Source organism: Tachypleus tridentatus, chromosome 12 (genome assembly GCF_004210375.1).
Source record: "Tachypleus tridentatus isolate NWPU-2018 chromosome 12, ASM421037v1, whole genome shotgun sequence".
In the NCBI taxonomy this organism is placed as follows: Eukaryota; Metazoa; Arthropoda; class Merostomata; order Xiphosura; family Limulidae; genus Tachypleus; species Tachypleus tridentatus.
The window spans coordinates 8117300-8145007 of NC_134836.1; the positions used below are offsets into that span (position 1 = coordinate 8117300).

The 27708-nt window shown below is 31.1% G+C and overlaps 1 protein-coding gene across 1 annotated transcript; it reads right to left on the minus strand.

Annotated features, from left to right (window-relative positions):
• LOC143233720 (venom phosphodiesterase 2-like) lies at positions 1-27708 on the minus strand. The gene is made up of 6 exons (XM_076470274.1): positions 27597-27708; positions 21599-21652; positions 14687-14874; positions 11359-11476; positions 3487-3646; positions 1-143 (listed from the first exon to the last, which is right to left on the minus strand). Exons 2-4 carry the CDS (start codon positions 21640-21642, stop codon positions 11463-11465), a joined length of 246 nt encoding a protein of 81 aa, XP_076326389.1. The 5' UTR covers positions 21643-21652; positions 27597-27708; the 3' UTR covers positions 1-143; positions 3487-3646; positions 11359-11462.

Consider the following 27708-nt stretch of genomic DNA (forward strand, 5'->3'; position numbering starts at 1 on the left):
TCAACATGATGCAATATCTGAATCTCAGAAGTAATGAACAGTAGCCTTCTAAACTTGCCAGAGTCCTTGGGGAAGGATGGTGCAAAGTTTAATAGAATCATAAGTGGGAAGATCAGGATAGAATTTCAAGCCAGTTATTCGTTCTATATCAACAACAGACGAAGAATGTTGAACAAGAAAATGAGACTTACTCTATAAAAGGGAAAAAAAACCAAACAACCGTAGATCCTACAAAAAGCTACGCACCATATGGTACAAGATTCTATACTTATTTAATAATCAGAAAAATATAATGAAAAACATTACACTTAATATTCAATATTAAATTTCATCTTATTTGAGTCATTATTCTCCAACACAGCTATTTCAACTGATAAATCACCTGTAATGTAGAGCTTGCTCCTTTTGAACCACAAAAAACCAATTATAATAATTATAATGCTTATTACAGGTTTTATTCTTTATTGCTGTCAGATTAAAGCAGAAATAATAATAACCAGATAAATATCTCTGAATTCCAAAAGGTTTTGTGTTAACATACATCCAGGAATGATCATTATGATTTCCTATAGATCTTTCTGATTATCCCCTATATTAATTCAGCTATCTAAATAAAGTAAGTCAAAGCCCAAATAAAGTCATCTCTTAACTCATTCATTTCTCAGAAAACTTTAACAAACTGTAACATTTCAGGTGTTTCTTGGACAAGTTTTGACCATATCAATTATTTCAAATCCATTTCTTGTAAAAATTACTGAACCAAAATCAAGAAAGTAATGGTTTAACTAAGACTGATTTATAATTTTAGTTTTGTAGCAAAAATTATAATAATATGCTTTTGTGCAGGAAACCTGAATCAAGAGAATCAAATATAAGGAGATAAAATTACAAGTATTTTTAAAGTGCTCCATGATGGGAAATGGAGATGAAACAGGAAAATCATAACTCCTATTGGAAATCTACATGTATACACAATAAAAATTTTGTAAAGTTGGGGGTTGCATATTGTGTAATAAAAACGTTTTTCTAGTATCATATAAACAAAAGTTCCATTAAAGTATGATGTATCTAAATAGTGGAGAATTGTATTCTTTACTCGTAGTTAAAGCATGTGACAAACTGAACAAGTGACAAAACAAATCACAATTGACAATCAACTTTATATCACAGAGACAATGAATTTAGACTAGTTTACTGCTAGAAAGTTTGCTTATATCAAAACTATTATTATTTTTAGGAAATCACAGAAAAATCTATGAGTGAGTTAGTAACTTACTACAATTCTTCTATGGTTTCACTTCAACTCAACAACAAATTAATTATCAAACACAACTGCAGCAAAACTTTATTAATTAATATCTACACACTTTATCACTTATTAAACTGTTCAGATTCACCAGATAAATTTTGAGAAAATGCCAAAATACTCATCCTATAAAAATTCTAGAAATATTTTAAACAGCAGCAAAACTAAAACACTTTAAATACCCTGGGAAATACAGGGTGATATACTTGAAGCTGGTATATAAAAGTCAATATATAATTCACACAACACTGTTGTAGTATCATGAAAATTGAATGATATGTTGAAAATGATATGCAAAGGCAAAACACTTATGGCAACAAAACACTGTGGTAAACCATTTAGGTTAGTCAGGTATAAAGAGGCTGGATGCTTATTCTTCCTCAGTTAAAGATACCAGAACTAACATTTACAGTGTATTGAATTACTTTTACTATATGATTAAAACTGGACAGAATATTACAACAGTTGTGAATTTGCTAGAAAAATACTTTAGTAGAGTTACAATTTAAAGATCAATGGTATCTAAATTAGTAGAATAACTCCTTGAGACTAAAACTGTAGCATCTCATACTGAAGAAAACGTTTCCGATTTTCATGATGCTCTGACAATGATAAGTAAAATATCAATCAACCTTTACAATAAGAAAATAAAGGTTTCATCTCTGGCAATCCAATGACTAAACAAGATGAATAAAAAAAATTGGGAATTTAGAAACCTGCAAATTGGGATCATAAAGTAAGGAAACAAGGCTGTAGACACTGTAGACATTATTCATATAAACTACAAACCTCTATTTTAACTCCATGCTGTTAGACAGAATTACTTTTGTTTATGTCAAAATTTAGGAATTTGTAGGTTGAATTTGTAAACTTGCCACTTTACTCTTCTTAATGATTTCCATTTGCAGGTTTTTAAATTTTTTTATTTATCTTGTTAGCTGACTTTTTTATCCTCAACTATGGGTAAAGGATTACATGATATAGTAACGAACTTTACACATTGTCATGATAATAAAGACAGCTACTTGGCTAGCTGATATGGTTCATGATTATGGAGATTCGTTTGTGAATATAGTGAGCATTTATAGTTTCTACATAACTAAATTCTCTAATATAATGCATTAATATGTCCAAATATGTGCCTAAATTAACATACCAAAGTTTACCAGTAGAAAACCACCCTTTTCAAATAAAACACATACATCTAAAACTGTTTTAAATAATCCTTTATATCTTTTAAAGTGATTATTATATTAATCTGTGTAATAAAATTTAATATTATATATATTATTTTTTTACTTTTTCAATTCATACAATAAACAGGGGTTGGCTCCCCAAAACACCAGTTGTATAGTGTACAAATAAGTGAGTGTTACATCTTACAGTCATCTGATGTTCATCTATTATTGACCAGTAATTCCTTTTTCACCCTGTACGTAAGCTTTCTAAAGGAACATCACACATATGTAAGAAAGCTAATTTCAAGGTGTAATAATAATATCAATGACACCAGAAGTTGATGTTTTTAGCTTATGTAAATCATAGAAGAAACAACCTGACTCTTCAATACCCCTACAACTTTCATGGTACCTTATTTAGTATTCTACAAAAGGATTGGTTGTAATATACCAAGCCTTTTTTGTTTTAGGCTGGTAAAAGAATAGTAATAAAAAATATTACAAATGGGTCATTTTTAAGGGATTTTCTTTTCCTTGCGAGTCTAACATGTTTTTGTGCATTTCTTGTGTGTCTGCAGTTTTAATGTTCAATAGTAAAAATTTTAAAGTTTTTTGTACTGAATCTTTACTCTTGAAGTGCTGTTTTTACCAAAACGATATATTAAGATTTTGTGGAATTCCTTGTAGTTCCCATTATGAAAAAACAAAACAAACAAACACTGTTAAAATTTTACACCTATAAAATTCATATCAGTTATTAGACACTTGTTTTTTAAAATAAGTAATAACAGTCTTTACATTTCATACAGCTCAGCTGAATGTTTCACTCTAAAAGAAGTTTTGCAACACTAATTACATTACAAGACAATGAAGTTTTGCAAACAGGTCAAAACCATCATTATAGCAAACCCTGTTTTAGTCATGGAATAAACACAGAATATGACTTTTTAATTACTTTACAATAACATCCAAAACTGATAATTTAAAATGTCCACTTCTTACCATACGAATATTATCAGGAAAGATGTGGGGAAGGATAAATGCCTGAACATTAAGATGTGTTGGAAAACAAAGCTCCACAGTTCTCCCTTTCACCAGGCAGCGAGTGACAACCACAAAATAATGAGTAGGAATCGGAACAGGATTCTCATCTCTAGATAACCTAACAGAGACATAGATTAACCATCTGTCCTACATAAATTATTACATTTTGAACAGAAAAAACTGTACAAAAAATAGATGCACACAAACCTTTTAACTTCTTTCATCATGAAGTTTCTTTTATAATTAATTTTATTTTGTATTATATTTTTAATTTAAACTAGAAATAAACATATCTAGTTATGATTTCAGTTCAATTTAGTCTAAGTTTAGAAGAAAAACCTGAAAGTTGCAAATCAATATAAAAAAATTGTATTTCAATATTTCTCCAAGTTTAACACGAACTTCAAATTAAATATTTTGCAATCATTAACAAAACAAACCAAAATATCCCATATCTCTAAATCTCAACACTAACATGACACTCAGGTTGAAGTTTCAAAATACTTCGTGTTTCAACCCAAATAAGAAATATCAGTGAGTGAAGTAAAAATGCTAAGTTGAAAACCTTTTATCAAAAACACATTAAAGCTTTATACAAATATTCTTCTTAACTTTAAAAAACAGATTTAAGTAAAATCAGTATAAATCAGGTTCAGGTAAACTTGCAATTTTAGAAAAAGGACCACCTGCATGACCAGCTCAATCTGGTTCATTAACATACAGTGTAAGGAATGATAGACAACTGTCAGCAGAAAGGTCCAGCCAGTCTAGAATAGTCTGCACTCGACATTCCAAGGGTGTAGAACTAAAATATGTATTTTCTCTATTACATATTGTCTTACATATAATGTATTGCCTCAGAAAAATAATGGATACAGAAGAATAATTATGTTCTCTTTAAAGAAAGGCATCACTGATGTTTCAATATTATTTAGAGTAGCTTAGCTGGAAACAATTTTTAACATATTAATAAAGTTCAGATTTCACTGTATGCCAGTAACAGAAGCTTTGAAAATGTTTATTTTACATAAATTTACAAAATATGAATTTGTGATCCGAGTTTCCTTTATCGACTTCTCCTGCTTTAAAGGTATTAAACAGTTTCTTAATTAACCCTTTTCCTTAAGACTGTTTGCTTCCTTTAAATTATCAGACTGAAAAAAAGTCAAAATAATTTTTATTGGAATAAAATTGAAATTTTTAAGCAAAAATAAATTACTTTGTTCCTCATTCTTTACTTTCAACTCAAAAAACGTGATGTAACAACTCAAACGTAGTATTCAGTTATTTTTTGTTTAATTGGTAAACCACATTATAATTATAATTTTTACTGAGAATGTGACTTCTGTTCAAGCATACTTTATATGGCTCACATTAGCCTGATTAGTTGATTGTCTTAGATATTAAAGTAAAAGTACTCAAGAGCTATTGCACTAGCCATTCCTAATCTTGTGTTAATAAAGGAACTACTATAACATGAACTACTACAAATTCTTTGGCATCTTTAATCACATAGTGTGATTTGATGATCAATATTACAATATACCCATTGCCTCAAAGTAGGAAGCTTGATTTTATGGCAATAGAATATAAACCATGGATCCTACTACGTTCAAGGAAACGTAATTACTTTATTGAAGTTAACATTCACATGGATAAAACCACAAGTTATGAAATTCATTTTAGAGACCAAAAATAAAGCTACATACCTGTGTTAAAAACAGTATAATTTTAGGCTAACAAGAACCTATTTAGATAGTAAGTGTCTCCAGTTTATAAAGTGCTCGTGCTAATACCATATTTACCTGAACATAATGTGCACCTAATTTTGAAAGATTCAGGTTTTGGGTTTTTTCTTTTAACAAATGCTGTATGAAATTTATTGAAAAGTTTCTAACCTTAGAAAATGAATATTGATATATTAAATATTTTTGGAAAACTTTTACTGAGATTTTTTTAATGTGTCAATTTTATAAATGTATTGAAATATTTATATGTTGTAATGAATGAAGCTTCTCCTTCATCATCACATGAATCTTTGCCACCATCAGATTCATCACATTCATTGTAAACTTGGAATTTTGTTTCATCCTCATTTATGAAAATCTTTATTCATGCATTCTGCTGAAATTGACTGCCATGCTTCTGTGACCCAGTTGCATTACAACAGCACATACAGTTTTTTTTAATCTCACCATCCCACTATGTGGTTGGTCCAACTCCAATACACACTAAACCACTGGGAACCAACACTTAATGGGTAGTGAAAAAAGACAGTGCCTCAGTCAGAGGAGAAAACTGCATATATCTTGGAGTGCTACATTCAACAGTTGGCAGCATCTGAAAATATATGTCAAATCTGTGACAGAAAGAACATCATGCCATCTAAACATACAGAATGCTACCACCCTACTCTGAACCGAGTGGTACTGTGCATACTCCAGAAGACAAATCTCTGTGGTCTACCACTCCAGGGGCTAGGACCTGGTAAGTGGAAAGGACTCCCATACTCCATTAGAAGAAGGAGGGAAATAATACGGTGGAGAGTCCAGACGGTCACAGCACTGGAGAAAGTGCAATGGGTGACTGTGTTACCCCATACTGAGAAACGTGGTCACATTGATCAGGTGCATTATCCAACACAAGGCAGCACCTGGAATTGTAGATCAGCTCCATTGTAAGATAAGCATCAAATGTCATGGATCATAACAGATGGGCAACAACACCTGGGTGCTTTACACATGCTACTGTATGAGTGTATGGTCCAGAAAATACACATTTAAGAAGCAAAAGACTGCAAGGTACACCTATGAGTGGTCTTGCAGAATACCATCTCAATGATGGGCATAATATGACATGGATGTAGTTTATGAAGTTGTATTTTGAAAGCAGAGAAAACACATCAATATACTAAATCAACTACATCTTGTGATATCTGGAACTGTACATCAGACCTAATGTACAAAGAGCCTCAACATCATAGTCATTTAACTTGGTATATGACCACAGGTTATACATTGCAGATTCATGACTAAGAATACCTGGTCAAGCAACACTCTCAACAGAACAAGAACCAAACATGTGATACAGGTCCCTACAAAGAAAATGAACAGAATACTTATCACCTGCAGTGAAACTGTCATAGCACTGATATGTTCTCTAAGGGAAAATGGAAATGTGCAAGCAACGATATAGTAAGATGATGGATCTGATGGAAAAATATACATAAAAAAAGGATGACAATCAACGGGACAAAAGTAAGAAACTGCCAGGTGAATGCTGCAGAAGAAATCACATGGGAACCAGCCAATATGAAGCCACCAGAAGAATAATATATGGAGTGGTCAGAAGTATGGTAATAATGTGGGTGGAGTCAAATAGGAAAATATGCATATATGTACTAACCTGTCCAATCTTGATTGAGAGCATCAACTGTTTCTGTCAGGGAATAAGGAACAGGAGACTAAAGTTGGGGAAGCTACATATGGAGAAGAGCAGCTAAAGCATCCAAACCCGGAGCACTCCCTTGAGTACACAATCCTGAAAAATATGAGGATCCAAAGATTAGTCTATAGGGAAAATCTTATCTGAATGAAATAATTGATCCATAACTGAATACAGGGCCTTTGGAATACAGCCTGCCAAAAAGTAATGTCATGGCAGTTGGCTCAATTCAGAAGATCCAAGGTATGAAAAAACAGGTCTGTTGACCAAGTGCCCCATGCCTGGTGATGTAAGAGACTACTGTATAACTGTCAAGAGTGGACCATCAATGAGCAGTCCCAAAAAGCCTACAGGAAGTGAAGCCTGATGAATAGTAAAATGTTCCAAGACAGCATGTGTCTGATTCCAGATACATACCCCCCCCCCAAAAAAAAAAAAAAAAAAAAAAATAGAGAGAAGCAGCTGAAAAAGGTGAAGAGGTACAGCTATCATATTATTATTCTGATCCAACCAGCAGTCAAAATGTCAGTAAGGGAAAAGGGGAATGGTAAGAAGGGCACTCAAGACATCTCAAAATATTTCTGGCCCATCAAAACCCATTGATGATGATGCATGTGGGCACAAGCTAGAGAGATGAAGATGCTGGGAGAAGACCAAGTCTCTAAAAGAGAGAGAGACATCTCATGCAGTAGGTGGAGAAGATGAGAAGCTATATACAAGATGTTCTATAGCCCACAACTAAAGTGAAACAGGTTGGGTCTGAAAGAGGAGGGAGTTGAAAGACATCACAAGATGAACAAAATATTACATTGAGTTGAAAAAAGTCTTACCCATTTTGACAAGCCAACCCACTCTGGCACATTTCTTAATATGGAGGAATGAGCCATCTTAGAAGCAGGCAAGAAACAGCCAGATATCCATATAATGAAAGAAACAAAGACTCCTGGCAGGAAACTTGGATCACTTGATAGAACATGTACAAAACCGAGGCAAGTCCAAATGGAAGTGCCTAAAACTGAAACCTACACTCATGCATGGGGGGTGAATATGCATCATCAACAAACTTAGTGTGACAAAGTCTCAAAACCCAAAGATTAATTACTTAGAAATTTCAAACATGGGCAAACTGAAGGAGTCTGGCCTGACCCAAAAAGAGTACAAAGAGTAAGACAAACATGGAAAAAGGTAACTGAAGTATCTAGTTATGATCCCTACAAAAAGAGAAGCAATACCAAATACTGTAAACCCAAAAAAGGGAAGTTAGAATGATAAGTAAAAGAAATATCATCCACAATTCATTGGGGTCAAAGCATACTGACAACTCCAAATGAAAATGTTCCCTCAAAGTGACTCTCATGAATGCCTGCATACTGGGAATGATAAATCACTCAATAATGATCTAAAAACACATCTTTGAGAAAGATGAAGGTGGAACACAGGAGATAACAGAACACAACATACCTAAATAATAAAAGGAGAAGAAAATCTCAGCAATTTCCCCAATATGATATGTGACAGCAAAGCATAAATTACATTTAGATTTTAATTACAATAAATTCAAGATATTGCACATGGGTTATCATAATTTGAATTATAGGTAACTTGGATGGGAATAACCTTACCAGTGTCATAAAAGAAAAAGATCTTGGTGAAATAATTTATCAATCTCTTAAGTCATCTACATAATATGCTGTTCCTAGTGGTAGGGCAAATAGGAGCTTATATTATATCTACAGAATTATTGAATACAAGTCTAAAAAGGTTATAATTTCATTATGTAGGAGTATTGTGTTCAATCTTTGTCTCCTTGCCTTAGGAAAGGCATTGAATTGTTGGAAATGGCTCAGAGAAGAATTACTAAAATAGTGCTTGGGATGGAATGGTTATCATATGAGGAGAGATTAGTCCTTAAACAGCAGTCATCATCAGCTGATGCTGCTACCTACAACATTCCCACTGTTTAAGGGTTCAAATCCTTAAAATTGTTTTCTCTTGAAGTATTTAAGTAAAGGGAATTAATAATGTTTATGCATCAACATTTTTCATATTTAACAGCAAGAATTATAAAACTAGGGGACACAAATATAGATTTCAGGAAGGTAGACACCATCTTCAGCTAAGACAATTTAATTTTGAAAATAATGTTACTGGCCTATGGAATAGATTGCCTTTGAATGTTTTGGAGATAGTAAATTTCAGTGGGTTTAAAAGAAAACTTGATGGATATATGAATGATAAGGGTTGGCTCTAAAATTTTTTTTTTTTTGTTATTTAATAGTTTTAGTTTGGCTTAGAGGATGGAACAGCCGAGATGGACTAACAGGTCTCGTGTTGTTATTAAACATATTATGTCATATTTAGGAAGAAAAAAAAAAGGTTATCCAAATCTATTTCTTCCAAATCACTGAGCAGATATGAGAGAACAATAAAAAGTTAGTTCTGATCATAGCAGGGAAATGATCAATTCTTAATAGACCATAACCATCACTTCCTGAACCAAGAATCACAATTCCAACCTGTTGGACAAGTAGGTAATTCTACTACAGCAGCAGTGGTAGTCATGATCACATGAAACTATTAGTGCAGAACCCTCAAAAGTGGAAAAGTGAAGAAGATAAAAATAAGTCATAACTCTCCACAAAAAAGAACAAAAATGGTAAATATCAATGAAGTTGAAGTAGAAAATTAAGTAAATTGGAACTTGTGGATGAGTTAATCAAACCATGAGCAAAAACACATTTGTTCAATAAAACACCCAACTGAGAAATAATTAACATAGTGCTAGATCACAGAAGGTGCTAATTCCAATAACAGTAGTATTGTACTTCTTTTGGTGAAGGGTTGCTGCATAATCATTTGTAAGTTAGTACACGGAAATAAATAGGAGTATCAAGCTTAGTGCTAAGCAGAATTTGTACCAACAATGGACAGTACAAATCAAGAACGTTTTTGTTTGTGAAAGAAGGCAATATATGTTGTTGAAATATATAAATAAGTATGTGTGTGGTACAGGACTTTACCATGTATTAGCTCACCCACTCTTAGTTAACAGGTCAAGTGTCATATTTTCTTTCAGTTTAGTTTGGATACAGTCACTCATATACGCTACTCAATATTCTCTTTCTCGTGCTCACTGGTCAGGAATTAAATAATTGGAAATTAGCCATATTTTCTAAGAGAAAAGACGACTTGTGATGTTAGATGGATGGTTCTGTCTTCTGTTTGCAAAATGGAGAATACTGTCATAGCCTTTCATACAGATCACAGTGAGCGAAGACGATGTGTTCAAACGTGTCTTTGTTAATAATCAGTGATGTCGAGAAAACACACTTGTAGAGAAATGTATATACAAAAATGGCTCGTTTGGGTTGAGAAAATATTTTAGATAGAAAAACGAACAGCGTTTTGACCTTGTAGCTTTTGGCTTAATGCAGACCAATCATTCGAATAATTTCCTATTTTAGCTTTAGCTTTTGGGTTTATTTTGTACTTTGTTTTTTACATTTAACTTTATTTTTAGTTGAACTTGCAAATGAGAGCACACTATATTTATAAGAGAAACTATACATCCATGATGAACACTTGCAGTTTTGTTTGACTGTTTGTTCGATAAATAATGATTTTGATTTCTACATTTATGTATCATATTTGCCTTCACAATGGACCATGTTATCTGAGCTGTACCTACCACAAGCTTTGGATTTCAGTTTTATACACTCTCAAACTTATTGCTTTGCCAAGAGTAAAGCAATACTAACTATTGCAATTTAAGTGTTTACCCAAATTTTATGCAAGTGCTTTTCTTAATTGCTTAGAATATTTTGTGAAATTCCTTTGAAAACTAAATGATCAAGTAATTTCACAAAATGGCCACAAAGCAGCATCTTTTATTTCATTTGATGGTTTGTTGAATTTCATGTTAAACCATTCCAGGACTATCTGAGCTATCCATCCCTTATGAGAAGTAATACAATACAGAGAATGAAGTTAGTCACCTCTTCCTATTATCAGCTATTAGGCTACTCTTGACAAACAAAAAGTAGCAATAACTGTCAAGTAAAAATGTCAGCTTAGCTGAGAGGATGAACATGTTCAGGATACAAACTTGCAACCTACAGACTGACAGTTCAGTGCCCTAACCACAAAGCTGAGCCAAGTCTCCACGTTTTATAATAATAAAAACTTTTACATTGCTTTTAAGAATATGTGGTAACAATAACAAAAAATAATAGCAACTTTCCAAGTTAAGAGATACAAAGATAAATATAAATAATGCAGCTTAACAGTTCAAGCTTAAGCAATTACGATTAATGCTAGATTCAGATGTTATAAATATTTGTAAAAACAAAACACAGAAAGTGAAATAGCCTTGAAAGTGTTACATACCGGTTCTCCAAGCCACCACTCAGGATTTGAAGACTGAACTATCAAGTTTGAATAACTGATGCAGGTTAGGATCATAGAACTTGTTCCCTACAATTCCATGAGACTCAGGGTAGAGACCCTGAAATGTACCATCCATCATTATAAGTTAAGATTTTGTAACTCAAGCTACTTTTTCTGTTTGATATACTTCATTCTACAAGATGCAAGTATTGTGTACTCACATTTTTCATCTTAGTCTTTCAAATTTAAGAACATACAAAATAAAAATGCTTATAACATTCAAATATGGACAAACATAAATAAATGTGGCATGTAAAGACTAATCATATCTTAAAATTCTGCTTGTTTTTTATTATTAATCTGTGCACAGCTAATTAAATTATTGAGCTAAACATTAGATCAATAATTTAATATGATGGGCTTATTATGTAAGATTCTGAATAGAAAATGTGGAAAATGTCAAGTGGAAAATCTGATATGCAGGTTTATGTTCTCTGTGGTGAATGGCAGTATCTTTAAACTTTTCAAATTACTGAACAGAAACCTATTTCTATACATTTGTATACAGTCAACTGTTGTAATCAAATTTGAAGTAACTATCTTCTCAGCTACTTTCCCCAGGTTTTTACAATATGTTAATGTTGCTATGACTATGATAGAATAAAACTGCATTAAAAACTGTTTTTAGACACAATCCTAGCAGAACCACTTCAAGTATTGCAATCACTTCTGTAGTAATTTTGATTTGACATCTTCCAAAAATTGGGAAGACAACTGAGGACACTCAGAAAGATATTTTGTTTCTTTTCATTGTGCTCATGAAAAGTTGGGTTTGGGCCAAAATGGCTAAAAACCTTCCTTTGCTTTAACTTGAGAACATTGTTTATTTTGCTACAACATTTTAATTGTTATATCAAAAATGTCATTAGTGCTGCAGTGAAGACAAAAGCAATCGATGAGGAGAAGGATGAGAAATGTGGTGATTTTTTTACTGTAATTATGATGATAAAATCAAGTGATACACGAGAGTTGCTGATGATGTAGACAAACACAAGTTGGAGACCACAAAGGTGGCCAAGCACACCAGTTCTGATTTATATATAAAGATATTTGCTGAAATAACTCATTTCATCTCGTTACTTACAGTTAAGACATATTTTGAATTTTGAGAGTACTTTCCAAAAGAAGTGTTTTTTTAAATTTAATTATTGTTAGATTTAATGAAATTTTGATTTCTAAACATTTGAAAGTATTTTGTTCTTTTCATTAAAAAGAAATGTGTGTAGTAGACCTATTTGTTTATTTCATCATTCAACTTCATAAATTAAGTAATTTCACTTTCCTCCTTGACACTGTAAATAATAGGTTAACTTGGTCCACTTATTAATTTGTTCCTATTAAAATGATGTTCATACAAAAATGTGCAAGAAATATCAGATTTTGGTAGCCATTTTAGATTTCTCCCATTTTGAGAACTTTTATTAAGACAGATCATTTGCCTCTAGGAGTGACACAGTTTGAAATTTGTCTACAAAGTTTAAGAAGTGAAATGTCACATTATGAAGATATCAGAATTAATTAACTCTTTTGCTGCCAAATTATCATTTTTAATTAATGCTGATTGCCACATTATTTTTGCCTGTTAGTATTGAATAGGGGGGATTACATAAAAAAATTATAACTTCATTGCATATAAACATATAGACATGAAATTTTCAGTATGTTTGGAATGTACACAGTTGGATAGCCAGTCCTGTTCAAACATCTCCATTTCTTCTCGAGTTTCCCACTGCTACTGAGCATCCTGTTCTGAACTTGTTGATGGTTTAGGTTCAGGTGGAGATGGAGACTCTACCTGGGACAGAATTTCTTAAATGCTTCCTCGGGACATTCCTCAAACTGCAGTCTCTCTTCTCTGTAATTTTACTGACCTTCCCCTGGTCGTGGAACCACATTCCCTCAGGGTTTTAACTGTCTATTCCCTTGGCTGCTTCCAATTTGATTTGTGTGTTTGATCTACCTTCTTCACTACTGTCTTTCAAGTCTTCTTCTGAGCTTTCATACTCAAAACAGTCACTTTCTGAGCCTGAATCTTGCTGAATTATTTCCAAAACTTGAGCTGCAGAAAATGATGAATGCCTGTGCAAAGCCATATTGGAAACTTTGTTGACAAACTTCTTCCCTTTTTTCACATCCCAGAAACAATACTAATCAAGTGATTAAATTTGTAAGTGTGTAAAGAGTCCAAGACAAACATCTAAGGCTCATGGATTAAGTGGGAGTTTTACATTTGCCCATAAAGTGCTGCTATGTATTGAATAAACAAGACACTATAAAAATTCAACTACAGTCGTAAATGGCACAAAGCCATAAGATCAACTGCAGTCAAATTTGGCAGTGAAAGAGTTAAACTCATGCTTTCTTTTCAGATTTGATTATTCATTTGTACTTTAACAATAAAAAAGCTTATTATGTCAACCTTCTATTCCAGAATAAATTATATTAAATAATTCCAATGAATTGAAAGATTAAGATTTCCACTATGGTCAATATGTTTAGAACCAGAAAAACAGTAAATCCTCAAGCTTGTTCTGTTTATGTATTTCTTGTATGATGTAAACCACCTAAAACTCTGAACTTTGCATCCATAATTTGCCAAATAAAACAAGGTGTAAGATACAAAGCAATAGTTTCACATAGCAGTAAGGAAGATTTTGAACTGGAAACAGCATTGAATAAAACTGTAACTGGGTTACCTGAGTAACAATTCCTGTACCTGCCACTAGCCATATCCTTCCTTATTCATGAAGTTCAAAATTCTTAAGAAAGCATTGATAAATTGAAAAAGCAAAGTGTTGTACATTCCAGTTTTGTGTGGTTGAGCCAGACAACATTAATTGTTCTTTTCCTTCTATGATGATGCTAAAATTACATATTTTAACATTAACATAAAACTTATTTTGAATATATAGTGTTTCTTATGGTGTTAATAATAAATTAACAATAAGACTATTTTTCAAATTTTTCAAATGAGTTTCTAAACCATCTCTCCCAACTCAAATTTTTTAATGTTCAGTAATAAATTTTAGTTTTATAACCTAAAAAACCCTTTTTTAGCAAGCAATTAAAATTTTTATACTTGCACATTTTAACTTCTGATATCAAGTGCATAAGAATATACAAACAACTAACAAAATAAACTTGTTCTCAGCACATTACAACAATAATCTTACATAATGTGCTGTTTAAATTTTATTAGTACTTCTTTGTTATCCAAATAATTTATTCACTGATCTTAGATTTATACTTTAACTTATCATTGAAGTACCTGGACTTAAATGCACCGTTGCTATGCTGTAATGATTTGGAAACGTCTTTGTTGGAAACACGGGACGTACGTATGGAGCCAAAACACCACATTTTGCCAAGTGATTGATATTGGGAGTAATATTATGTTTGAGATAATCTGGTCGAAAACCATCTAAAGATTTCAACAATAGAGGAGCTTTCTGAAAACTAAGAAACAAAATATACGTGAGAAAAGACAAATTGATCTTATTAATTGATATTACATTTAATATTATATTTTCATAAAGAACACACAAATTTCTTCAAAAGACAAATCTTTCCTTCACATGTATTATTCTTTAAAAATACAACAGCAAGTTAGAGCCCTTTAAGCAAAATATGTGGCTCCAGTAGATTTTACCTTGAATATTTCTTCACAATCAACTGTAGGAAAATATAAGAGTAAGTAATGCATGTAATCATTCATTAACAATTTTACCAAATTTAATCCTTTACATGAGTGTAACATTTGAATGAAGATTCAGTGTAAACCAAATTCAGAAATAATGGATTGAAAAGATTATAAAGGTTAGGTCAAAGAAATAAAATGTACAATATTTGAATGAAGATTGAGTTTAAACCAAATTCAGAAATAAAGAAATGAAACAAATTTTTAAGATAACCTCAAAGAAATAAAATGTTTTATAGTTGAATGAGGATTGAGCTCAAACCAAATTCAAAAATAACAAACTGATACAGATTATTAAGATAATCTCAAAGAAATAAAATGTACATCTTTATAAATCTTGAAATATTGAAATTATTAGGTATTTAGAAAACTTATATTTTAAATTACAAATTTTTGTTTTAAAACTATTTGAAAACACAGAAAAAGTAGAACTGGGGCATTTATCTTTTTGAAAGACAATATTATAGTCTCGGGAAGGCAATATGCATGTAAATGTAGTATTGAAAAAACATTAAATTAAGGGATAAAAATATGTTCACAGCCTTGAAAAAAGAGCAAGCATATAAAGATAACATAAAAAAAAATGTTAAAATGAATAGTAATGGAGGAGATACATGTTAAAACACTTTAATGAAAATATTATTGTCATCAAAATCAAAATGTGTAAGTTTATTAATCATGTTTTAAAGAATTAATGCAATTAAATTTCCCAATGAAATGTAAAAAAAAAAAAAAAATCATATAACAAAGGAAGCCATACTGACAACTGTTTACAGACGACTGAAAAAAAATTTTTAAGAACTGTAATTCATCAGGAAAGAAGTGTTACAGGGAAGCAAAAATACAGAATTTACCACCTTTAGCAACTGACAATGAAAAATTCTAAATAACGATGAAACAAGTGTGAAAATGTTATTTTGACACGTATTCAATACAAACTGGAGAAATATAAATTAAAATTAGAAAATAATTATAGTTCTTAAAAAAACAAGAACAATGAAAAAAGCCAAATGAATAAAAAATGCTACCCGAGTCTTACACAAAGGTAATGAGATATAGAAAAATAAATGACAAATCAAATATGTTAAATGAGAAACAGACTGATGTACTTAACAAGGGGATGAGATTTGCTTCTAAGAAAATTTTATTATAGAAGTGGAAACAAGTCTGAATAAAATTAAGAACATTTAATAAAGTTAACATAATCAGAGCTAAACTTAGAGTTACTACATAATTTTAAAGACAGTTTAAAAAAAATGAAAATTCTCAAGTTTGAAAGATATTAAACGATTGTGATATTGAAATTTGCAAAGCTGAAAAATGTGATGAAGTAGTTATCCAATATAAAGAAGACAACATTAAGAATGTTGAGGAGTTGTTAAATAAAGGTATATTTGAAAAGGCTAAAAACAATCCTTGTAACAGACTTTGTGAATTGATCAAAAAAAAGTTGGAGTGTATAAGCTTAGCTCCTCCACCCCACCCCACCCCACCTCTGAGCAAAACAATGTGGTTCCAAGTAGTTTCATAATTCCAAAATTTGAAGCTTTATCAAAAGTTCAGAAAATTTCTAAAGACAAAGAGTATCAAACATAAGTTCTTCTTTTTGCAACACAGCTAAATTTTTAGCATGTAAGTATTCTTTCCCAAGTGATAAAAACACAGACAATTAAACATTCTACAGAATTTGTTGAAAAAATAATTCAAGCAAATATAACTAAAGAGAATATAGTTGTCTCTTTTAATACTTTATTATTATTCACAAAAGTACTTACTAATAAAACGATCAATTATTTTGAACTCAAACTACAAGGGAGCCATGTGCCACTCATCTAAATTTGAGCTAAATTTAACAAAAACTTGTAGAGAAGATTCATTTTTTCAATTTAATAATGAGATCCACGAACAGATTGAATGCCTAGCAATGGATTCTCCATTGGTATGTGATCTTTTTACAAATAGGTTTGAAAATGATGGTTTACAGAATGCTCAAAATGAACCGGATATACGTGTTAGGTATGTCGATGACACTTTTGTGGTCAATACAATATAGAAAACTTGATAGCTTATGATAATTACTTAAACAGTCTTGAATCCACTATTCAATTTATATACAAAGTTCAACAAAATAATAGTTTACTGTTTTCTTAATGTAATAGTTAAGAACATAAGTTAAGCTATAGTCCACCACAAACCACACCAAAATTTATGCCAAATACTTTTTTTGTTTGTTTTGAATTCTCACACAAAACTACACAAAAGTTATCTTTGTTAGCCATCCATAACTTAACAGTGTAAGACTAGAGGGAAAGCAGCTGGTCACCACCACCCATTTTAACTCTTTTACCAATGAATAGTGGAATTAATCATCATGTTATAACACCCAATGGCTGAAAGGGCAAGCATATTTAGTGTGACAGTGATTCAAACCTGTAACCCTCAGATTACAAGTGCCCTAACCACCTGGCCATGCTGGACCATGTCATAAAAGTCACAAAAAATGTCACTTTTTTACTTTTATGTTTATATGTCTTTAAAGTCATGTTTTAATCCAGAAAATTTAAAAATGAACTGTTATTAATGAAATATATGGTGGCCCATAAGTCCCTACCCATCCATATGCTGTATGTTATATTCAATTAGGCATGTATTATAAATGTTTCTTTTTTTCAGAGAAATATGCCTGATGTAAGACCATGTTGAGGAAAATGTCTCACAGAATATGGCATCGCATAATATTATGCAGCAAGAATGAGGGATAGCACACAGATACATAAGATATATGGATGGGTAGGGACTTACCGACCTACCCTGTATATATCAATACATAAAGGTTTCTCTCTTGATAATGTTGATACAGCTGTGAGAAAATTTAACAAAATAACCAATGATGACATAAAGAATGAACAAAAAATCAACATTTGTTGAAATGGATTTAAAAACAAATACTGTTTTTACCAACATTCCACGTTTGTCATGTTAAATCTTTATTAAGTTTAAGGAATGAAACAAAAATTTCATAACCATTGGCAGACCATTAAATAAAATTATCCAAATATTAAAAAACTGAAAATGAAATAAATCTAATGGAAAAAACAGGCATTCAAAAAATTAAATGTGACTGTGGTCAAACTAGAGTCAATTTAAAATTTAAACTACATGAACATTAAAAAAATGTTAAAAATGAAAGTAAAAACTGCACAAGCTGAACATGCAAATAATACTGGTCCTATTATTCAGTGGTCACAAAAAAAACTTATTTTGGCTCAATCAAATAATATGACAGATAGACATATTAGAGAAACTACAGAAATAATGAAACACAGTAAAATAATTTCACTTTAAATAAGATTGAAAATTTAGATAACCAGAGAGTAAGCAGATGGCATTATCTTTTTTGAATACATTAACTTGTAGTCTCACGACCATGCTTTTTTTGTATTTATATGCTGTACAAAATTTGTGTTTCACTCCTAAGAATGATGTGAATGACACCAAAACACAGTGTTTTTTACAACCACTGATCATTTGGGAATAAAAAAACTTTGTTAATTGTGTATTACACAACACTGATCATTTAAATATTTTATTACATTTCAAATATTCACACAAGTTCCTTGAATTTTAACTCATTAGGTTTTAAGAATATATATGCAGTTAAAGTATATCAGTTAAATTTAAAGACAATCTAGTTACTTACTGACATAGGCCAAGCCCTTTAAACATTAATATTAAACTCTTATGTTAGTAGAAGACTTTGCAGTTTAATATTATTATGTAATACTATGTAGAAACCATCTGTATAGAAGTTTGATATCACCTGGAGACATTCTCTCTACATATGTAATTCAGTAATACTTGGAAATACCTACGTGCAAGGGAAGGAATTAGTAAAAGTTAGTTCATGATCTGGCAAATGTGACATGATCTAGGAGAAATCCTTTCCAAGTAATAATTTTAAAGTTAGGTTCACTATAAGCTGTAGAGCAGAGTTGCATCAAGAAATGTTTTTGGAGCACTATGTAATAACTACTTTAAAATAGTTAAGACAGCTAATTTAATACCCAAATTTTCAAACAGTTTACATGACTTTCAATGGGTACTTGTAATTGAAAAACATTTGAAAGCTTCAAGGGCATTATGACATTTACTTTTCAAGTTATTGAGAGATTGAGAGGTGTCAGAAATATATTTAGTACCTTGCAGAAACTGCTGGCAATACCTAAATACTTCTGGAAGTACTGAGCAGCAAACTATGTGATACTCATCAAGTATCTAGCCAGGACAGTAAGGTATTAGATATGATATCTAGAAAATTTACAGTTATTGTAACTTGCAATAAACACTAAAAGTTCTAATAGACTAACGGTTGAGAGGATTAAGGTCCTTGCTTTATGATTACTCAGGTAGAATCCTCAGGTAGCATCAGAAGAATTTCATTTATTATTGTTTTTATCTATTTATTTTGACTAGTTTCTCTTTGTTTATACAAGCATAAAAAACATTATTCTACCTCACTGGTATCTCTAACTTTAAGTACCCTATATTTGTACATTAAAAATTGTGAAAAATATTCATCTTTGTTTTTGGTAACTTAAAATAATTTTCTCAAATTATCATCACTTTGTAAAAGGTCAAACATGACTGACTTCTATCTTTGTTTTTGAAGTTAATTATCTCTATTTTTGTTCCTTAAAATGAAATGGAACATCACCCTTCACCTTTAGTAACTCATGGTATTCTAATAATTACTTTATATGAACAGTAAAAAAATACAAGACATAACACTTTATCTCCAGCAAACTGAAACAGATAAGTAATTTTGTAAAAACCAATGACAACAAGCTTTACCCTTCAGCTTTCACAGCCTTGTGTGGTGACCCAATCTCAATTTTTCATTTTCAACAGGTAATTTTATACATGTGAACTTCACCTCCTGTCATGAATTTTAGTACAAATATCACTGTGTGAAAATAAAAATATGGTATGTAGTTCCCTTGTTATATTGTTGAACTGCCATGGTAGTCATCAGTGAAGGACTGTGGTATAGAAATATGTGCAAAGGCAGAGATTTGACTCTACATTGTAAACTATGTCCTGCATATTTACTTGTGGAATGAGACCATGAGACGACTAGAACATGCACTCTCAGACAGATACTGTTATTAGGTTTACCATTTGGTCATCAACTCTGTCTCATAATTTTTTCTTCAGCTCCAACCAACTCTCATCTGATGTAAAAGTTCCCAACCACTTTTGTTGTTTTTTAAATAAATATTATATGGAACTTTGTTTTTGCACTATTTAGCATCTTTCCTCAACTCAGTTTAATTCAATGTTTGTTTTTAATTTTTGTGCAAAGCTACACGAGAGCTATCTGCACTAGCCATCCTTAATTTAGCAGTGTGAGACAAGAGGGAAGGCAGCTAGTCATCACCACCCACTGCCAACTCTTAAGCTACTCATTTACCAATGAATAGGGTGATTGATCATCACATTATAATGCACTCACAGCTGAAAAAGCAAGCATGTTTGGTGTGGCAAGATTCAAACCTGTAATCTTCAAATTATGAGTCGAATGACTTAACCATCTGGCCATGCCAGGCCTTAACTCAGCGATATGCTTCCTACCTTTCTTTCTGTTATTTGCATTTACCACTTCTATCTGCAACATAAATCAGTTTAGCTGAAAACATCATATTTTGTTTCTATTTTAAAGTTTTCTTAATCCAAACTCTTTATTCAATCTTGTATTTACTTACAGAAACTTACATGACACCAAAAACATCATGATGGATAATACTAGATAGTATCATGAAGATAAGCAATAAGATGTAAGCAGATTAAGAATTGTAACATTTACAAACTTTGTAGTTAGATTTGTAGAGAATCTACCCTGAAATCAGTGTAAAGGATTGAATTTTGATAGATCTCCATTTCCAAGATTACTTTTTTTTAAAATTTTAACAGAAATTTTACCACTTTAAAATTTTCATTTCATACTAGATAGTTTCTTTCCAGTGGTTAAAATTACTTTTAATTTGAATATCTCATCTTTTCAATATTAATATTCAGTAGACTTCAGGATACAAGTCACATTAAGATAATCATCTGTTCAATTAATCTGTTAAAAAAAAAAAAACTCGTGAATTACAAAACCATACAAGTTATTACATGTTTCATACTGCTTGGTAACCATCAAGGAAAGATAACTCTTAGTTATTCATTAAAACAAATCCATTTCTTTTTTATTTTATATACAGTTCCAAACATTTATCTGTACTTATAGTTTTTATTTTCAAATTACTACTTTCTGAAAATTATACATCAATATATTTTTAGTGAGTCTGAGATTTCAAAATATCTAAACTTTTGGCACTTAATTATTTAGTTCCAGCTACTTATTTAAGCAACAACCACTACATAAAAATAAATGAATCACATGCAGTAATGTAGAATTTATTATAACAGAAAAATAAACACTCTCGAGGGCAGCAATACATTTTTCTTTGGGTCAATTCATCCATGTCAGTTTTTCTGTTAAATGACAAGTTTATGTTAGTATCTGTACTCCCAAAACATATGAAACAAATTTAACACATTAACTATAAGGTACCATACAGTCTACCAAGGCTGCCCTTGCACATTTACTTCCAAGAAAAAGAAAAGTGTGAAGACCAAATCCAATAACTATTTACTTGGAAACCATCGAATACTCTCAAACTCTTCTAAAAGTGCCCTCCAGAGGTGGCATAAGGTTGGCTGGGCCCAGAGGCAAATAACTTTTGTGGGCCCTACATCTCATGCAATTTCACATCAATGGGCCCACGGGCTGAGCACCCTCTAGCCCCTACCTAAATACACCACTGGTGTCCTCCTCAAATAGTGCTGAAAGCAACTATTCTGTAAATCAATTACTCTACTAGTGTTTTAACTGGAGCATAGCCAGTCTTTTCTTAATATTAAACTTGTATTGTCTCATCCTATTGTCTTCCTATGTTAGAACAAAGAAGTCAGAGGTTGTTATCATATTGGCCACTAAATAATGTTGTACACAAGAGAAAATAAGTCCAAAACCTAACATATTCCCATACAAAAGACCCCGACAAATGCCTGGCACCAAGTCACCCTGACAATTAAACATTTCATTGTTTCACCTAGTATTTTCTTCTATTTTAATTGTATGTAGGACTGTGCTAAACAGAACTCAAATCTAGAACACTTGTGAACTCTTGGAAGTCCAGAACCTTTTTGCATTCTTGAATCCTAAATCAAACTTTGTTTCCATAATTTTAATAGTGGATTCAGCACTTCTCCATGTTCTTTCAGGAATGAAGTGCTGCAGTTGCACAATACATTACTAATTTCACACTTTTTATCCTTCTTTCTCTCAGTGCAACCAATTAGTGTGTGTGTGTGTGTGTGTGTGTGTTTAGACTCAAATGGCCAAAGGTAGTTAGTTCTGGTAATACTATAAAGTAGTTGTTGATGCACTTTCTTCTGTGAAAGTAAATAAATATACACTGGTGTCTTGACTGTTTTCTCTTCTCTTCCATAAGTCTCAGTATCAGATGCTGGAGACAGGAAGAAGACAGTTCTACTACTATTCCTCAGACATGACATGGTTTTGCCATTCCTGATCAATATTGCAAGCTTGACTGTGGCAAAGACACAGATCAACACATAAGACAGTTGCTACAGGCTTATGACCCAGCAAATAAACTCTGGTTTCTTCATGGAATCTCTCATTGAACCATTTTTATAAATATCAGATCTTTCACCATATAATTAAAATATTTTATAATAATAATAATAATAATAAATTTATTAAGCAATAAATTAGACACAAAAAATCAAATATCAATATAAAACCATCAACAAAGAGTTAACTCGTCCTGTGATGGTTAAACACATAATAATGTAAAATCAAAACTTACAAAATCAATATAAAGTTCCCAGAATATTATCATCAGTATTTAAGATCCATTGTTTTAAGTATTTCTTTTGATTAACACGATTAATAGAAGATCTTATACTATAAGGAATAAAATTATGAATACGAGGTGCCAAATAAAGATATTGATGAAGTGTAACTGTTTTACGTGGTGTGGGTACATTAATTGGAAAAAAGATTGAAGTCGTGTAAAATATGAAGTGACTTTAAAAGGCCTATTAAAAGAAACATGCAATGTAGATAAAGCTAAAAAATATAAATAAAGTTTATCATATGAAAGAGGGAGTTAAATTTACTGAAATCGGTATCAAGCCTATGAGTAAAAATAAGAGAGAAAACACTTTTTGCAACTTGTGAATAGGAATTAAAAAGTCTTATATGTGCCACCCCAAATTGAAATACAATATTGTAAGAAAGATTGAAAGAGAGCATAATATACACTTAACAAAATATGATAAGGAGCACAATGACTAAGTTCAAAAATTAGCATAGAACTATATTTTAATTTATTAACTAAAGAATTAATATGAAATTGCCAATTTAATTTTCGATCTAAAATAATTCCTAAATATTTAACAGAGGAAACTTGAGTCAATTTGGGACACTTACAATTAGGGTAAGTATAACAATCACTAGAATGATAAAAAATAGAAGGAAAAGCTGGAATGACACCATAAAGGTTAAACTGAAGAAGAAAAGATTTAGATATATTTAAGGATAAGTCATTACAGAAAAGCCAATTTTTAATTTTATTAAGATCACTAGAAATAATGGCTTCATTAATTAGATTTGGCTTACTATAAACAACAGCAATATCATCGGCATAGGCTTGGATATCTCCAAAAACTGTTGGTAAAGAATATCATTTATATAAATGAGAAATAATAAAGGGCCCAGAACAGAACCTTGTGGTACTCCAACATTAATTGTAAGCCAATCACTATAATTATTATGGATACAAACTGATTGCTTTCTATTGTGAAAGTAAGAAAAAAAACCAATCAAAAACAATGCCTCTAAAACCATAATAAGATAATTTATTTAACAATATTTTATGATTAACAGAATCAAAAGCTTTGGCTAAGTCAAGAAAAACAGCAATTGGATGAAGATCAGAATCCAAAGCTTCTGTAATACTTCCCACAAGTTTAGCAACAGCAACCTCCGTTCCAAGCCCAGGCCGAAAGCCAAATTGAGAAGGAGACAAAACTGAATGTCTATCAAGAAATGATAAAATTTTAATCTTCATAGATTTTTCAAATAGTTTAGAGAAATGTATTAATAAGGAAATAGGTCTATAATTCGTAAAATCAGAAATATTACCAGATTTATAAATAGGAATGACCATTGATAACTTTAAAGCATTAGGAAACTTCCCTTGAGTAAAAGATAAATTAATTAAAAAAGTCAAAATTGGTGCAAAAAGATTAGCATTAGCTTTCAAAATCTTAACCGAAACACCATCTACACCATTAGAAGCTGAATTTGATAAGGAGAAAATATTATTCATAGTTTCAGATACAGTAACAGGATATAGGTAACAAGAAGAAGAAGGAGCAGGAGGCATGCCCTGAGAACAAAATTTAGGATTGGAGCAAGTAGATTTAGCAACATTAACAAAAAATAATTCAAATCAGATAAATCAGTAGTACCAAAATTACAAAATTTTTTTTTTTTTTTTTAACATCAATAATAGAGTTAACAATATTCCAATTCTGTTTAATAGTTTTAGCATTCTTAAACAGGTTATGATAATAAGTCCATTTAGTCTTACGGGTCAAGCTAACAACATAATTCCTTAAACACTTAAATCTAATCTTTAGATAAATATCATCAGGAAATTGATGTACTTTCTTTTTTAACTTATCTCTTTTAATCATTAACAAAACCAATTCACTGGTAATCCATGGCTTAATTTTTCTAAACTTTCGTGACACAGAAACAGTAGTAGTACAACTTTGAATACAATCAGTTAACACTTCAGCAAAATTATCATAAGCAACATTAACATCAGAACAATTCATAACACAGGACCAATCTGAAAAATTCAAACAAGAACTCAATTCATTAAACTTAATCTTTTGAACATTTGAGACATGTTCTAGATCCGATAAAATGTCTATACATAAAACAATTGGAAAATGATCGGTCAAAAACTCTCAACAATATAAGAATAACAATTTTAATAGTATTTCCACTAATTAAAAAATGATCAATACAAGAATTAGTAACATTGGTTATCCGTGTAGGAGAAGAAATAATAATACGAAGATTGTTCTCAGACAAAAACTTAAAATATGCATTTTATAACAAACATCATCAAATGCCAAAACATCTATATTAAAATCACCAACAAGTATATTAATATCATATTTGTATAAATTCAATTCTAATGAAAGCTCATCAATAAATTTCAATACAGGCAATCTAGAGATCGATAAACAACAAAGATTAAATTTCTTATTTTGAATCATACAAAATAAAATTAAAGCATCAGACTTAATGTACTGCACTTCTTTTATCATAGTCAGTATCTCAAATTTAACAAAACTGCCACTCCACTAGCCTTATTTAGACCAGAAGATGAAGAATAAAAGGAGTAACCTGGAATCGAAAAGGAAACAAATCCATCCTCAACAAACCAAGTTTCAGAAAAGCTATTATATGAAATTTAACAACGCTTGATTGTAAAAAAACAAGAAATTGGTCAAAATTTTGAGTAAGACTTGAATATTAACATGTATTAAATTTAAATGACCAACAGAAAAACATTTGGTAAATCAGAAGAGAAGACAAAGTTGGTGTAACACCAACAATATCATCAAAATCATCAGCCATTGCAGTATTTATAAATTATTAAGATCAATCAAGCAACGTAAAACAATGGGCTGAGTAGTTTCTGATTTCCTAATAAGAATATTACCATTCGATACCCAAAGAAATTTATAGCCAAGATCTTTCTGTTTTCGTTTTGCTTGCATGAAAATATCACGATAATATGGGGAGAGATGTTCGTTAACATAAACTGGATAAGATTCATTACAGACCTTAATATCATTAGTATTAAGAGAGCGAAATTTAGTTTTCTTAAGTTTAAGCAGATCAAATTTAATTTGCTTACGACAAAACTTAACAACAATCTGTCTCGACTCTTATTTTCAGTTGTTTTCTTTCCTATCGATGAACAGTGTCAATATCTGTAGGAGCACAGTCAACCCCAAAAGTAGTTGTAATCTTCTCAACAACTTCTTGCAAATTCTCATCAGGCTTCTCTGAATACCTCCAATCAAAACATTATAGTTATAAGAATATTGTTCCGCTTCACACATCTTCCTCGAAAACTTGCCATCTCCTTCCACAATTCTTCATTTTCATGCTTTAATGTTTTATTTTCCTGTTTACACTCCTTAACTTCAGCTCTCAAAGTTGTGATATCCTCACTCATAGTTTCTACCTTCTCTGAATAATATTGAAAGGAAGTCACTAATTCTTCGACCTTTACTTTAATTAAGTGAAAGTCATCAAGTCTTGACAAAATTTCAGTAACTTTGTCTTAAGCCACTTCATATCTGCCTCCCCATATTTAAATCAAGCTCACTATTCTCAACAAGATTAACTGTCTCCCCCTCTAACGAAATGGACACAGTCCTTCTTAATGGAGTTTCACTATTTAGGCTTAACTTTCTTTTTCTCATACAAAAATCACATTCATAACTTTTCCCAATTTCATTTAAATATTCCAAATCCTGTTCAGTTAAGTTCTTACATCTTAAATGATACCATTTTTGACACTCACCAGAGCAATGAAGGGCTTTATCACCAACTTTAATATAAACTTTACATTGAGCACAAAATCTACGTGGCTTTCTCTAATAAACTAATAATTTCTAATATCTTACAGACTGGAGTGTTTGTCTAATGAACTAATACTGATGAAATATTTTTATGATCTTAAATACAATATGTTGGGGAGATTAAGACAAAATTATTGGATAGTGAAATATCCAAGTAACAGGTACCAAAATGTTCTCAAATAATTTGCCCACCTTTTCAAACACTTTTTATACATAAGAATGATATAAGAAGCTTTAATAAAAGTTTAATACTCAGACACCTATTTACTGTATTGTATTAATTAATTTATTTACACACAATACAAGCTTTACTGTTACAAAATATTAAACTCTAACAAGATGGATGCCTGTGAGTTTATGAGAGGAATCAATGATTTTCCTTGAAAAAGGGGTTTATATTTTTGCTTTATGGGTATTTAAGAATTCCACTACAGTTTTTCAAGGACCAAATGTACCATATTCGAGTTATTATTCATCACTTTAATGCCACATTACAAGCTACGTTTCATTTTTCAATTCACAATTCATGTTTTTATTCCATTTATAAATAAATAATAACTGGTGAATAAAATAATTCATTAAATCTATATTATATGGTTTATACCTAAAACGTAAATGCCAATAACATTTTAAACTAAATACTAAAAATAAATATATATTACATATAAATTACCGAAATAGGGTACGTCAGTTTTTAAAACTTTGACTTTTTTTTTCAACTGCAACACCTCAAAAATTCCCGCCAACAAAATGAGCCACAGCTACTAGCACCACCTGTAAAATAC

Coding starts and splice junctions, on each gene's coding strand:
- LOC143233720 (XM_076470274.1), bottom strand. CDS start 21,642: ATGGATGAATTGACCCAAAGAAAAATGTATTGCTGCCCTCGAGA. Junction 14,875..21,598: donor ATGTATTGCTGCCCTCGAGA/GTGTTTATTTTT, acceptor TTTGTTTCTTAG/TTTTCAGAAAGCTCCTCTAT.